We start from the raw sequence: 16,357 nt of genomic DNA, 5'->3' as shown, positions 1-16,357 counted from the left end.
TAGGACTAAGTTTTGAGAGATTGGTAAAGTTTTCAAATTCTTCAGGCGTTTAACAGAATTTTTTAAAAAATTTGGGGTCTAATTAAAATTTTATCTAATTAATAAGAATTTTCAAATATTTTGGAGAGCTTAGTTAAAATTTTCTAAAAATTTCAAGGAAGAAATGAAAATTTTCCAAAATTTATTTAGAAAAACTAAACAGATAAATTACATAGATAATCATTCAACTATGAAAAAATTTTATTTTAGGCACCTAAAATAATAAATTTGCAATTTAAGCACTTACGCTACATGATTCAATTATTTTGCTCACTTCTATTAAAATCTCAAATGAAAATCTAAAGTGACATTTTCTTTTAAATTTTTTTATTTTCCATGGAGTATTACTTTTATTCTTTTATTCTTTATTCATTTTTCTTTGTTTTTAGTTTCTTTTTATCTCTTTTTTTCTCCCTATTTCCTTTTTTTTTTCTCCTTTCTTCTTCTAACCCTAGCCGTCGTCGATAAGAGAGCTCCACCACCAATGTTCTAACGGACTTAAAACTGTTGGGATATAGTGCCCTTAATGTAGTATTTTTGTTTATAGGTACTTGTTTTTTTTGAACAAATTGGTTTACTAAAATATTCATCAGTTACATTAATATTCTTTGTATCTTGTACTCAATGGTTTTTGCATGAAAAACAAAATGAAAGCAAATATTAACTCAATAATTATCTAGCATTTAACTAATACTAAGCGATATTACATGGTCAGATCGTAATACAGAAAGATAACTTATATTAGTATATAATCTAAACATTTCCCTAATCTAATTAGAAATGAGCAAACTGATTGAAATTGTAACGACTTAGCTTTTAGCGGTGTTGAAAATTGCATGTTCAGGATCCCATTTCTGTGAATCGAGTCCATAAATATTAAATAAAGGTAATCACGGACTTATTATATAGGTGAATTGAATTTTGAATAGGTAATTTAGTCGATTTAGTGATTAATTAAGGTTCAAAGACTAAATTGTAAAGTTCAATCGCTATAGATTTTTAATTAAAAAATGGTTTAAGATCTAAAATAGCAATTAGATCATGTCAAGGTGGGTGTTAGTGGTTGGTGATGTTAACAGTGGATAAACTAAATAAGTTAAAGTTAATTAAATTGTAACAGCCTATTTCTTAGTTGTATTGGAAATAAGGATTTTGGAACCCCATTTTCAATGTTTGAGTCTATAAATATTTTTGTTTTTATTTATGAGGTTAGCATAAGGTTAATTGAAGTTTGGTCTCTTAATTTTGTTAATTTGATAGTTAATTATAGTACAAAGATTAAATTGTAAAAGTTGTAAAATTTAATTTTATAGATTGTTAATTAATTGAGGGACCAATTAAACAATTGGACCCATTTTAAAATGTCAATCAGTGGTGGAATGGCATTAAAATCAAATGTAACAGTAAATGTAACACCCTTACCCCGGTCCGGTCGCCAGACCCAAGTAATAGGATGCTACAACAACTATCGAAAGTTATACACATGTAAACTATTACAATTAACATTTAAAGATGAGTTCATGACTAATGAATTGGTTTTGAAAGAACTCCCTAATTTTAGGTTTTGAATTTTTTTTGAATGATTTGGGGTTTCTGAGAAGAAGGGGAAGACGTGAATGGCTTTATGTATAAGACCAATTTTCAAAAATTGGGCAATTTGCCCTTTAGGCCAGTCGTAATTCTTCCCTTTTGTCCAAATAGGTCCTAAATAAATTAAAATCCATTTTTTTCAAATTAGACCTCAAAATTGCATTTTGTTTTGAGTAGTTAATAAAATAAAACCCAAATATGTAATTTTAATTATTTAATTACCCACTTATAACCCTAATTTTCGATACCTAACTTAGCCCTCGATTTACTGACCCGATTCTACAAACTAGATTTTTGAGATGTGACAAACATGTTCATTACATCATCGTATTATAGTACATAATCTTGTTCAAGGTTTATCTAAGCTTACAAAAGCTCTTTTGATAACTCGAGACCATTTGGGGATTAAAATGCAAAGTTTACAAAATGTTTCGAGTTGCAGTTGCAACTCCTATGGTGAGGTGTCATGACCTTGAAGATAGTAAGTAGACATTGTGACATCAAACATGAGGCACTGAAATGATGAAGGATAGTGTTGCACATCCAAAGAGTGGTGCCGCGACAATGGAAACAGATTCCTTCAAGTTTTATCTCTTTTTATTTAACCTATCATTTAATAAAATATAATTGGTCTTCTGACCCCAAAATCGCAATTCAACACAATCAACAAGTTTAATTATACATCTCAAGACCAAAAAGACCTTAGCCATGTGTGAACCATTACATTATCATCAATTCATTACTCAATTACGTAAAAATGGACCATTTACAACCTAAAAATCGGTTCACCCCTAGGTATATTCTATTTATCAAAATGTAAAAAACTATACAAAATTTATTGAGTTGAGAGCTGCAACTAGATGTTGAATTCACCTCCCGCGACTTTGAGGTCCACCTATAACTGCGTACGGAATAAACAAACCGTAATCTGAGCAATAAAGCTCTGTGGTACTTTCATGATTCAAGTCAATATAATGAAAACATTAACCAATTGCATACTATCAATTCAAGATCAATATCTAACTATTACACATAAACTTTCATACCAAAAGCTTACATTTAAACATATCATATTATAACATTCAACTATAAGGTTCAAATATCTTTATTTCACAATATACCAATTTCTCATTTCTTCAATTCAACTCATTCTCAAATTTATCGATTCATATTATTTTCGTATCAGCCCTCTGGGCTCGTATAACTAGTTTGTATGGTCTTGCACATGCTATCATTATTTGTATATCACAATATTCATTTGTATCACCAAATCATATTATCAATTCAATTCAAACATTATTGATCTAATTTACATTTTAAATACTTATTAATCTAACTTAGACTCAAACGGATACACAAATTCCAACCAACATACCAATTTGGCATCCAATACCTCATCGAAACATTAGAAGTATATAAATTGTGCCTAACGTTCATCGGTATAACTAATGTAAAAGGTGTACCCAACACTCATCGAAACGTTCAAAGAAAAATGTGTCGAAAGCTAATATGCATATAGTCAAAGTAATTTGTACACAATCTATCCTATAGAATGCCAACTATATCCAACTTTACCCAAAAACAATTAATAGGGTAATCAATTAGTAGGGTCAAATCCTGGGCGAAGTGGTGCCCAAGAAAAACGTTCACCTGCGAAAATAAAAAAAAAAACAGAATTAAAAATATTGACAAGTTGAAATTGAACAAATTGAAATTGCAATTGCAATTGTAAAAAGATACAGAGTTAAGGGGATGGGTTTTTCGATTTGAGGTATTTCAGCCTCCGGTTATCTCGATTCTCCTTTGGTTCAATCATAGGCTTTTAGGTGATCCTTCTCATGACTAATAAACCAGTTATAGTGGAAGAGGACACTTAGGACCATCAGCTCCACTCAGGTTATAACCTTACAATCTAGAGGAATCAGACTCTAGCCAATCGTCACTTTTGTGGGACCGTCTTACACTAGATCATCATTTCTAAATGGAAAATGCCACGCCATTTGGTCTATTGTGCTTGGCAACCTCTGACGCAGTAAGTTACCGAACCGACTATGCAATCTTTTCAAAACATACAAAGCGACCACCTTTGTACAAGATGAAATGATTACTTTTGGAAGTATATGGACGAAAGCGTCAGTCTCGTAATTCGGAGAAATGATGAATACCCGTTGAGAAGGGTTAAGTGCAGGTTCTAAGCCTCATGAACTTTTTTGGAGGAGCCTTGATAACCTTTGGCTAGATGAGTTTAGTGGCTCATGCTTTTCGGGAAAAAAAAACACAAGTTTAATAGAATGAATTTTTATTGGAAAATAAAAAGAACAAAAAGGCTAAAAGCCATAGGGGGAATGAGTTTTTTTTACAGGAATGATGAGTGAGTATTCATGTCACTCTATCCCTTATTTATAGTACAAAAAAAACCTTGTTTATTCCTATTTAAACTCTAGAAGATAATAAAATATATAATTTGAAATTAAATCTAAACAATATCATAATAATCCTAAAAATAAAATTCAAATTTAAATAAAGTCTTATGTTCATAAATCTCTTATTTGAATTTTTGCTCCAAGTCTTTCACACTTTATATTTTCGGCACCACTTCTTCCCTATTTCGCATGCTGACCCGTTTTGTCTTTAAATTTATGCTTTTTGCCCCCAAATTTCCTTTTTCCTTCAATTTAGTCCCTACAAGATAAAAAAAATCATAAATAGCCCAATAGTAGGATCATACTCAAAATATATATGTAATTAACACATAAAAGTATGCCATTTTAGAGTATTATTAGTATAATATATAGTATACTTAGACTTTTGAATTCAATGCATCAAACAAACATTACAAATTAAAAGTTCCAATCTTCACAACTTGAAATCTAAATTGAGATAAAGTAGAAGTCTTCCATCGCCTACCTCAACCTTCGACTGATTCATCCATCTTGACATTTGATACATGCAATGTTTTAAAACTAAAATAAGTATCAACAAATTGAGAGGTATATATGTGTGTATATATATATATATATTGACAGAAAGAGATGCATATTTAAATGCAAGTCTAAGTAAAACATCCGTAAATAGGCATCTTATGTATTTCTCCATGATGCTTGGTTGTGAGCTACCATGAAAAAAATATGTTAGAGAAATTAAAACTTTACTACTTTACCTCAAACATCATTTTATTTAATATTCTGGAGTATCACGATCTTGTACGTGAGCGATTTTGCGCCAATCTGCACCAACATATGGTCGACATCTTATGCTCAAGTTTGGACATTGTTTAATTGTTAGTTGCCTAAGCCTGGTAAGCCGTTCCATTCCCTCTGGTAGAGCCGATAATTTCGGGCAATTAAGAATCTCAAGTTTACGAAGTGAAGTGAGATTCCTTAGCCAAGTCGGAAGCACTTCGAAATTGTTGCAAATTCCGATTTGTATTTGTTGTAAAGTGGAAGAAGATCCTTGAAGAAGCAATCGTGGAAAATCTTTCAACTCATCGGAATCCCAGAGGGATAAAGTTTTGAGGCTCAACTGAGGGCGTTTAACATCAAACTCCGTTGGTTCCATTTGTAAATTGATTTTTTTGCACGAAGATACACGTAGGTCTTCTAATCTGGTTAGAAATATCAAGCTTCGTGGTAATGAGACTAGTTTAGAACAACTAACGAGATCAAGTCTTCGAAGTGATGTGAGATATTGCAATCCTTTAGGTAAACATTCTAAGTTATCACACTCAATCAAGCCCAAGTGTTGAAGACGAGTCCAACATCCTTCCCGGATTTCTTTCAAATGCTTAGCTTTAATAGTTATTTCTAGATGTCTAAGCTCAATCAAGCTTTCCATTCTATCAGGTAAGTACTTCAAAGGAATACCTGATATTTTCAGCTTTTGTAAACAACGAAGCTTGTAGAAAGAAAACGGAAGTTTCCCCATACTCCGACAGCCAGTCAAGTCGAGGTCTCTTAAGTGCTTCAAGGAACAAATGGAATTGGGTAGAGTTGTCAATGGTGAATAACAACGTAGACGAAGTGCTCGTAGGTGCTTGAAATTGGAGACACAAAGATCTATAATGGATTCATGAATTCTCTTTGATTCCTCTGAAACTTCTTGGACGAGTACGGTTCGAACATTTTTGAAATCCTTCAAGGCTTCTGGAACTCTTAGCAGCTTGCTACCACAAAAGGATAAATGTCGAACATTTTTGTCAACAGCTTTTGGATCGCATTTCACTGTTATACACTCTTTTTGAGACACATATAATGCAAGATCATGGATCAGGTTGTGCATTTTGAAGGTAAAATAATTGCCATAATCCGTCTCCTTCTGAATAAAGCACCTCCACAGCAATTCATTCAAATACCGATCACCAACGTCCTCCCACTCTTGCTCTTCCTTTGGCTGCTCAAGCAGTCCATTTGCCATCCAAAGTTGGATGACTTCATGACTATGATAAATCTCGTTCTTTTTGTACAATGACAATAAAGTAAAACATTGTTGCAAATGAGATGACAAATGATCATAACTGAACTTCAACACTGGTAAAATATCATCTTTACTTTGCTCCAGCCTCCATATTTCACACTCTCTTATAAATTGCCAATCAAATTCTTTAGTGTTCGTAAATAGTTGCTTTCCCAATGTTTTCACTGCCAAAGGAACCCCTTCGCATTTTTCCACTATTTCCATCCCGATTCTCATGAGATTTGGATGTTGCTGCTCATCATCATCTCTAAAAGCCCATTTTTTGAACAAAATCAAACAATCTTCGAAAAGGAGACCTTTCAACTCATAAGGTTCAACTGAACTCATTATGGAAGCAACCTTCATACTCCGGATGGTTACAATGATTCTGCTTTTAGGCAAACCACCCATTGAACTCAATAAATCTCTTAAATGAATCCAACTTGCTTGATTTTCACTCCATACACCGTCAAGAACAAGCAAAAAGCTCTTATAAATCAAAATATCTCTCAAGCAGTGTTGCAAGGCTTCAACCGTGGAAGTATCACATTTTTCTTCTTTACTTATTGAGCGAATCATCAATTTGAGCAACCTGGGAAGATCAAATTCCTCCCCTGAAACACTCACCCATATCTTCACATCGAAATAACAAATAACTCTATCATCATTGTATACCAATTTAGCCACCGTAGTTTTCCCTAGTCCACCAATTCCAACAATGCAGACAACAGGGAAATTTTGATCCTCACTTGGTTTCATCAAAAGACGAACAATTTTCTCTTTATCTTCATCTCTACCACAAACATCCCAAGAATTAACAGAAGAGTGGGTCTCTGTGTAAAAATCATGTCGGTTTTCCCTACATTGTTGCAGATTAAAGCTGTCCCACTCAGTAGCAAGTTCATTTAGCCTATTATTGATATCTTTCAGTTTCCCAGGCAGTTTTAAAGAGGACGGACGACCAGGTACTTTAGTTAAAGCTCGCACCTTTTTGCTGATGTTGTGATCATGGGCGACCTGTTCTCGAAGAGATTTACACTTGAAATCATCAATTACATCTTCAGCATCGTAAAAGATTTCTTTAAGCTTCCACATACAGCGGCGTAAGCTTTCATTTTCGTGTTGCTGCCGCTCAGCATCCAAAAGCACAGCTTGAATGCGGCTCATGGTCTCCTTGAGCTTTTCGATATCGTTTCGGACATTATAGGCCATGCGAATTTCTTCTGACACAACGGTGGCTATTTGCTCCAGTACCGTTGCTGCAATAGCGGACAAGAAAGCTTCTGCCATGTTTGAACTCTTAATTAACAGCAAAGAAAAATAAAGAAATGCGATTATTTTTAGAGATAGACAAGGTACTGAAGCACTCAAAAATTATTTCCTTTTTATCTTTTCGAGAAAATCTTGTGGTTGTTGATCGACCAATATGTTTAGCTTTCGTAGTTGACTTGTCGTCGGGGTGTCAAGCCAAACCGTCAAAGACGCGTCTACTTCCGTTCTCAGAAATTGTGTTGTAGTTTCTCTTACGACTAATTCACCGGAAAAGTCCCATTTCCAAAATCAATTATATGGGACGTTTTGTTTAAAATTTACGAGAGTGGTCCGAAAAAACTAAAACGTTTTCAACCGGCATTGTTTTTTGGGGAAGTACAGAAAAACGCGTTTAGTTCAACATTTTTTTTTTGGGTAAATTGCACCAACAGTCACCTAACTTTAAGGTAGCTGACAAAATAGTCACCTAGGTTTCATTTCAGTCACTCAACTTTTGAAAAATAACAAAACAGTCACTAACGTTATAAAAAAGTGACAAAACAGTCACTCACTAACAGTTTCCGTTAATGTGTTAACAGAACAGCTAATGTGGCAAGTTAACTAGCTGATGTGGCCAGTTAACTTGCCAAGTTGGATGAAAAAAGTAAAAAAAAACTTAAAAAAAACCCTTTAACAGAGGAAGAAGAAGAAGAAGAAGAAGAATAAAGAAGAAGAACAGTTACTGAATCCGCCCTTTTCACGTAAATTAAGTACATAAGCTCATTGAACAAAAAAGAACAAGATAGGTTTACAGTCGTTTTACCAACACAATGATACAGCTGCTTACAAACAAACAGGACCTTTGCCATTTACAAAGAACACAAACAAGACAACATAAATACTATCAATGGAGGGAACAGCAATTTTAGAAACACGAAAGTCGGTCGCCAATCCTCCCAATATTAACTCTTACTACGGGTATTCTAGAACTGCAACTTTGGACTACTGAAAACTATGGAACTGTCTGCAGTACCAATGGCTTGAAGGAGATGTCTGCGGTTGTTCGAGAACTCATCTAATTCTTCTGCATTCACAAGCACGACCCACCAATTTCTTTGAATCTGTTTCTCCCCCATAGCTAGAGAAGGATTTCTCATCAAGTCAATAGATCATTTGGAGGTTTCTCTGTACAGTAGCGTTTTATACACCAAAAGCAGCAACATTGGTACTATATGCCCAAGAAATTAGATATTAGCCCAGTCGACTGAATTGTAATGCAAGAAAGATTCCTAATAAAAGGGGGTTTCTAATATATTAGTTAATCTTTTATCGGGTGTTCCCATTACCAAAGCCTCGACTCTACATCAAACTTTTTGCTTGCTTTACATACTTTGTAATGGAGAATGCTCTTCAACAAGCTGAGAAACCCTGTCTTAATGCCTCCAAACTCCAGCAGCGCCGCTATATACTCTCCTAAAAAAAATAGCTCCTCCACCTCTCTTCATCTTCAACCTTTTTCATTCTATGGCTGCTCCTTTTCATTGTCTCACTTCAGGTAACCATTCTCTTTATGGTTCGCGCCGTCCCTTTCTACAATCATCTAACCCATTTCCCGAAGCCAGTAATTTTCTTCTTCTTCTTCTTCTTCTTCTTCTTCTTCTTCTTCTTCTTCTTCTTCTTCTTCTCCTCCTCCTCCTCCTCTTTCTTTTTCTTTTTCTCTAGCCCTAAAATGGTGCTGGGAGGGCTGTTAAAGTGAGTCACCGGCCAGCTAGATGATTTTTTGACAGCAATGACGCCGTCACCTGCCACATCACTTTGCTGTGACGTCTGTGACGGAAAATGGCAAAAAGGACTGTTTTGTAACTTTTCAAAAGTTGAGTGATTAAAATGAAATCTAGGTGACTGTTTTGTCAACCACCCCAAAGTTAGGTAACTGTTGGTGTAATTTACCCTTTTTTTTTCCTGACGACCAGTTAAATGTTTTCACATCAGGTTTATGTATACGTGTTTTTACTCGTGCTCCAACAACGGTCAACTCCAACAATTATTTGAATTAGCTGTTGGAATCCAACAGTAAAAAAATACCCCAATGATATAAAAAAAAGTATAAACCCCTCCTGCACGCAAATTTTTCACATAATTCTCTCCTAAATTTCTCACATTTCTCACAATTCATTCTTAAATTCTCACATTTTTCACAATTCTCAAAAGCCTCTCAAATTATTTTCCTAAATATTATTTTTATCTAAATTATTGTTTTTATTATTTTTATTAAAAATATCATTTTTCCTAAATTCTATTTTTATTGTTTTTTATCTAAATTATTATCAAGAAATTATATTTTTATTAAAAATTTGTTCATGTTCAATTATATATTTAGCAATGGTCGAGTTTCTAATCTGTCTCGATGACAAGCACATCTCCGTCAATCAATTGCAAGTGGTAAGAATAAATTTTTAATTTTTTAAATTTTTTATTTCATAGTTATAATTGAACTTAATGTTTTTTTATAATTTTTATGTAAATAGGCAGAATATCAAATTTTACAATGCTATATTCATAATCTACCCGGTCCTCCATCACCGTTGATTGAAACATACCTGATGGAAGCTAGTTTTTTGCATGTGGCCCACTTAGGCTGATGGTGTAAGTTGGACTCAAAACTCATATGTACGTTGGTGAAGAGGTGGAAACTTGATACGCACACATTCCATCTTCCATGCTGTGAGTATACTATCACTCTAGAGGACGTGCAATTACAATTGTGGTTACCCATGGACGAATCAGTAGTCACTGGGGTCTGCTGATTGGGGAAGCATATATTACGAACTTTTGGGTGTAGTACCGGAGATGTAACACCCCAAACCCAGCCTAGACATTATGGCCGAATTTGGCGATGTCACAATGAAAGTGCTTTTGAAAAATAAGTCATTGGTAGACCTTTTCCCCTTTTAAACAATTTTCGTTATCTTATAGTATCTCTAAATCAAGTTATTGTTTCCAAAACATTATACATTTATCCCTCAGTCGTTATAATTTGTGGAAGCTTTTAAAACGATTTGCGTAGTGGTGAGTGTTTTGGAAAAAAAACATTTGTAACTTTTGAAAACCTATGTTTCCTTACCACTAGTGATTATAAATCATAAGCAACGATAAACAAATCCCGAATTAAAGTAAAAATCTATAATGACCTTATTACAGTAAAAATACCCCAAACAATAATACTTAAAATCATAATCTAGTACGAAAATATATGCGATCGTATGACCACCTCTGAGTCCCTCACTGCACCGATCCGCCTATGATTGGGGATTACCTGTACAGTCAAACAAAAGGGGTGAGTTTACGAAAACTCAATGTGTAATCCTCATGTACAAAAACAGATAGCATACAGATAATCACAGTCTAGGCGCAAGCCCTTTTTCAATAACAGTGTTAGTCCAGTTTGGGCCTTAGCCCATCTCAGTATAGTAATAGTCATATTTATATAGTCATAAAATAAATCCTACCCAACCAGCCTTTACACACCATCTCCGTCCAACCTTACACTCCATGTGGGGATAGAATCAACCCACCCAACCCTACACTCCAAGTAGTACCGAATGCGGCACTATACAAAGAATATGCAAATTGAGTGCCAAGACATCGAGCTCGAGGCCTTTCAGTGCACTTCCTCTAAATAATATAAACCCCCAACTCAATGCAATGCAACATACAAACATGTCATGCCAAAACATGATGTTATACATGCATTTAGTATAGCTTGATATACAGTAATATAGATGTTTATATCATATAAGGGTATAACAGTCATTTCAGTCAATCAGGGGTCTAAGTACACTTACCGACCCTACAGTAGGTTTATAGTCGTCTCGGGCAACTACATACCCTATCAATATAAGTGCATAGTGACGATTACATACTATAAAAAATATAAAAATAGAAATGGAATAATACAAACCAAATAATATCGGTGGCAATTAGATACCCATGTTGGTCACTTGTCATTGCTCAGTGGTAAACCTATATTGCTAGTAGTAGTTGGATGTAATGTGCTTTAAATAATACTGATGGTTTGTGCGATCCCAAAGGTTTCCCTGTTACTTAATTGCGGACAGTATTCTATTTCCCCAATTTGATATGACACATAAATATCAAGTTAAGGGCAGGCATGCCTCCTTAACCTAAACAGAAAGAAATCTCAATTGTCTACTTTCTTCTCCGGTGTTATTGCAAATGCAATTTGAAGGATCCTTTAATTACCATCCTGTGCCAAAACTAACAACAGCCGATGGGTATATCTACCAAATATGAAGGTACCGTCTATTTGTACCAACGACTTGTAGTACTAAAATGTATCCCAGTATTACTTGAAAGTCCAAAACAAACGTTTGAACACTCAACACTGGTGTGTTATTGAAAGCACAAAAAATAACCTATCCCTATGAAATAATGAAGAGAATATTTTAAGGAAAGTAGGGTCAAATCCTCAGAGATTGGATTGCTACAACTAAGGTCAAATCCTCAGCGACTAGATTGCTACAACTTCTTGTTCCTCGAAATCTGGGCATAATCGTAAATAAATAAAACAAAATTAAAAATATAGATGAATCAAAATTAAATAAATAGAAATAGCAATTGTGAAAAAAAAAACAGAATTTGAGAAAAAGGGGTTTTCCGATTGGGGGATTTTGGCTTTCGGTTATCTCGATCCTTCTTGGATTCAATCCTAAGCTTTTAGGTGATCCTTCTCATGATAGAATAAGCCAATTATAGTGGAATAGGACACCTACGACCACCAGCTTCACTTAGATTTTAGCTTTACGATTTAGAGGAACCTAACTCTAACCAACCGTCACTTTTGTGGGACCGTCTTACACTAGATCCTCATTTTTCATTGGTGAATGCCACGCCATTATGTCTAGTGGGCTTGACAACCTCTAACGTAGTACATTAACGAATCGGTTGTGCAACCTTCCCAAAACATACAAAGTGGCCGTTCCTTGCACAAGATGAAAAGATCACTTTTGGAAGGATATGGACAGAAGCGTCAGTCCCATAATGTGGACAAATGATGAATACTCGTTGAGAAGGCTATGTGCGGATTCTAAGCCTCATGAAATCTTTTGGAAGAGTCTTGATAACCTTTAGTTAGATGCATTTAATGGCTCATGCTTTTTGGGAAAAGAACATAAGTGTAATGGAATAAAATTCTATTGGAGAAGAAAAGAAGCAAAAAGGCTAAAACCTTCAGGGGAAGGAGTTTTTTACAAAAGTGATGAGTGAATATTTATGTTATTCTATCCTCTATTTATAGTACATAGAAAACCTAGTTTGTTCTTGTTCCTATTTAAACTCTAAAAGATAATTAAAAGATATAATTTGAAATTAAATCTAAACAATATCATAATAATCCTAACAATAATCCTAAAATTAAAATTAAAAAATTTAAATAAACTCTTCTGTTCATAAATCTCTTCTTTGAATTTTTGGTCCAAGTATTTCGCACTTTGTATTTTCAGCATCACTTCTTTCCTATTTCGCATGTTGACCCATTTTGTCTTTAATTTTACTCTTTTTGCCCCCAAATTTCCTTTTGCCTTCAATTTAATCCCTACAAGATAAAAAACCATAAAAATCCCAAATTAGTAGGGTCATACTTAATATATATATGTAATTAATATATAAAAGTATGTCATTTTAGAGTATTATCAAACACCTACAGAGGAAGCGATCGTTGTAGTACGCAAAACCTGTTTCAAGATCTGTTATGCAACTCTAGCACCTAACACCACTACTATACCTCGTTGTATGACATGTCCCACCTGTTATGCATATTCTCCAAGGCCTTCAGCTTAGCTATCCATGCCTTGCAATACTAAGGTGTGTAGTTGAATTGGCTATGAATATTGGAAATTAAAATCAACACGTTAATCCTTAGATCTGCTTTCACCAACAGTAGTATTAGGCCCACGATCATATTTGAATCCAACTGCAGATAATCCCGTGAAACACCTGCAACCCTACGAGTACGTCAAATTAATTCGAAATACCCTTAAACCATAAATAAAACCCTAATAACCCTGTAATAATGTACTAGAGGCAACATATGTATGCGGACTAGTGAACTTTTTAATCATCCATAACCCCATCTTCTTCCTAACAGAAGCCATGATTTTCCATGAGTAGCTGTCGTTCGCATTATACACTTCCCCTCAAACTTCTCAAATTTGGATTTAACCACATAGAAGTTAACTCTGTTCTTGATGTTGTATCGCTTCAATGCTATGAGAAAACTATCTTTACTGGAAAACTTCCTGCCCACTTCCAAATCACCCGAATCCAATAATGCACTTCTGTGGCCAGGCCTCCTGTGTGGTAATTCTGTAAAATCAAATGCATTCTCAGTCGAAAGATCGACATTATGCATGTGGGCTGACGGTGAGTACGTCATGAATCGTGGATCTTTTTCTTCTTTATTTTCACACCTTTCATCATTTTCAGGTTCAATTGGAACAACCTCTAGTTCAAAAAATAATACAACTTCTAAACTGTTGACACCGGGCTCCTGGGGTGGATCCACATTGGATTCATTACCATCTTCATTCTTTGACCCACCAGCATCTGCCATTTTGGAGGTCCCCTCACTAATGGACATCGTAGGGAGTACATCATCCCTTCTCGTGTACGTTTTGGAACGTCCAAAATCACATATCAATTGCCAACCACCAGAAGATAATGTCATTCTCTAGTAAGTATTCCTAGCGTTGAACATCAACCCACCGAAGTGCATGTCCCATCCATCAACTGAGTATCGTGCAGGGGTCATGTATACTGTTCTACCACCAAAACCCGATGGTTCGATGTTCTGCCTTCAACGGTTAAAATCTAAGGCTAAGACGGATGAGTGTCTTCCTATTGATGATTCTTAGATATCATAATGAGAAGTTTCTAACAGAATGATTGTACTATCAACATTTTCGATTGTTCTTGCCTCTCGAACAGAAAGAGATGTTGAAGTCACAAATCCTTCATTTGGTCTTGAAAATTCCACATATAACTCAAGAAATGGTGATCCACTTTTGAGATGCATCTGCACCATCACCTCTAAGCCTTAAGCACCTTTAATATCAAATGAGTTGTATCTCATAGGATTGACCGAAATACAAAATCGATACTTAATAGATGAAACTATCATTACAATAGATCCGAAGATTTTTTGCCTAATTCTTTTACGAAATTCTATCAACTCTAGTTCTGATCAAAAGCCAGTTGTGCTGTGTTATCTGATAAAAATGTCACGACGTTCTCGGTGTCACGAACCTCACCATCGTAATAAATAATATCACTAATTTGTCTACTCATTTTCAACCATTTTATATGTCGAGAGAAATTCGAAACACGAAAAATCAAAACATTATGCAATAAATATAATGCTTCATATAAATATTAACATGAGAAATTGACTTATACCTTCAATCCCTAACTTTTATTCTTCTGAACTTCTTCAATTTCTATTACTCCAACTTATACCATCAAAGGTTGAAATATGGGTTATTTATAGGATAAGGGATAACATCACACTCCCTTTTATAAAATGCCCTAGATAGTGGGGTTGAAATTTGTAGAGGAAAAACGCTTCAAATAGGACACACTATCAAAAGCAGTATTGAAAATGGCATCTAGCTGAAAGTGTTTTAACTACTTTTACTGACAGTGCATCCTACTTGGAGTGTCTTTCCTCTACAAACCTCAACTCCCACTATTCGGGCATTTTTCAAAAACCTCATCCCGGGATATTTTTTCAGAACAATCTCCTCAAATTTATTTTCTCAAAAATAGTAGTACTTAAAAGGGTGTCCAGTTGAAAGCGTTTTCAGTACTTTTGCTGACTGTGCATCCTACATAGAGTGTTTTTTCTCTACAAAACAAAATTCATCTTGTCAAAGTTATTTCTTCATAGCCCATCCTATACAATTTTTTTTTTCAAAACCCATAAACCTTAAAAATTAAACTAAATCCTAAGCACTTAAAAATAAAAAATCCTAAACCCTAATTCTATAAACCCTAATCTTAACACTACTCACTTAAAAATTTAAAAACCCTAAACCCTAACCTAAACACTTAAAAAATAAAAAATCCATAAACTTTAATTTTATAAACCCTAACCCTAATCTTAAACACTTAAAATTATAAAAAACTAAAACCCTAATTTTACTAGAAAACACGGGCAAAAGCATGCCAACGTGGAAGCTATTTTCTAAACGCACTGACGTGCGAGTGTTTTACTATTCATCAAGGAAAAAAGTGCTGAGCTGAATGCGCTGTTCTATATTTCCCCTGAATATGGCACTAGCTCAAAGCGTTTTTGTGTTTTCGGGCCATTCCCATAAATTTTAAACAAAACAACCCATTTCCGTAATTCTTTTTTTTTTTTTTGGAAATGGACCTTTTCTAGTCAATTAGACTTTTCTTACATTATTAAACAATTTCCATTAAATATGCTTTTTTATGGGAGCATAGCTTGTGTAAAATCATTTCAGTTTTATATCATTTTGTAATGTTAATATTTAAATATTTTAATCATTAAATTTGTTGATATAATTAAATGTGAATATTATTTATACTCAATATTGCATTTACATGGACCAATTATTCAACTAGTAGATGAAGTACAAAATTATTTAACTACATAAGTAAAGCTCATGGGTAAACATTTATCAAAACAAGTAGTTTTGCCTTTTCTTATTTAGATTTTCAGATAATTCGAATTATGTAATTCATATTTAAGTTAAACCGATAAATTTGATTTTTTGTATCCGAGTTGATCTGAATAACTCGAACTATTTAATTCAAAATTTAAATTTTTTATCAAATTTTTCGATTCGAATCGGATTTTAGTCACCCCTATATATAATTACTTTTCATGCATGTAAATTTCTGAACCTATTTGATGTATCAACGATATTGATCTAAAATACCGCATATATTAATATTTATTGAATGGTTGAAATTTTTTTATGTA

At 34.2% G+C, this 16,357-nt stretch overlaps 1 protein-coding gene across 2 annotated transcripts; it reads right to left on the bottom strand.

Moving 5' to 3' along the window:
- Window positions 1-3,911: 3,911 nt before the first annotated feature.
- On the bottom strand, window positions 3,912-7,681 carry LOC108451055 (disease resistance protein RGA2-like). 2 transcript variants are annotated; one of them, XM_017748791.2, is made up of 2 exons: window positions 4,790-7,681; window positions 3,912-4,311 (listed from the first exon to the last, which is right to left on the bottom strand). In XM_017748791.2, exon 1 carries the CDS (start codon window positions 7,369-7,371, stop codon window positions 4,807-4,809), a length of 2,565 nt encoding a protein of 854 aa, XP_017604280.1. In that variant the 5' UTR covers window positions 7,372-7,681; the 3' UTR covers window positions 3,912-4,311; window positions 4,790-4,806. The 2 variants fall into 2 exon arrangements, with proteins under 2 accessions (XP_017604280.1, XP_052884726.1); XM_053028766.1 differs by lacking the exon at window positions 3,912-4,311 and adding an exon at window positions 4,459-4,561.
- Between the last annotated feature and the right edge of the window lie 8,676 nt (window positions 7,682-16,357).

Source organism: Gossypium arboreum, chromosome 5 (assembly GCF_025698485.1).
Source record: "Gossypium arboreum isolate Shixiya-1 chromosome 5, ASM2569848v2, whole genome shotgun sequence".
Classification (NCBI taxonomy): domain Eukaryota; kingdom Viridiplantae; phylum Streptophyta; class Magnoliopsida; order Malvales; family Malvaceae; genus Gossypium; species Gossypium arboreum.
Note: the sequence above shows the minus strand (reverse complement) of the source record. Positions and strands in the feature narration are given on the sequence as shown.

Bases quoted from the DNA above. Each gene is read 5' to 3' on its own strand.
- LOC108451055 (XM_017748791.2), bottom strand. From the start codon at position 7,371: ATGGCAGAAGCTTTCTTGTCCGCTATTGCAGCAACGGTACTGGAGCAA.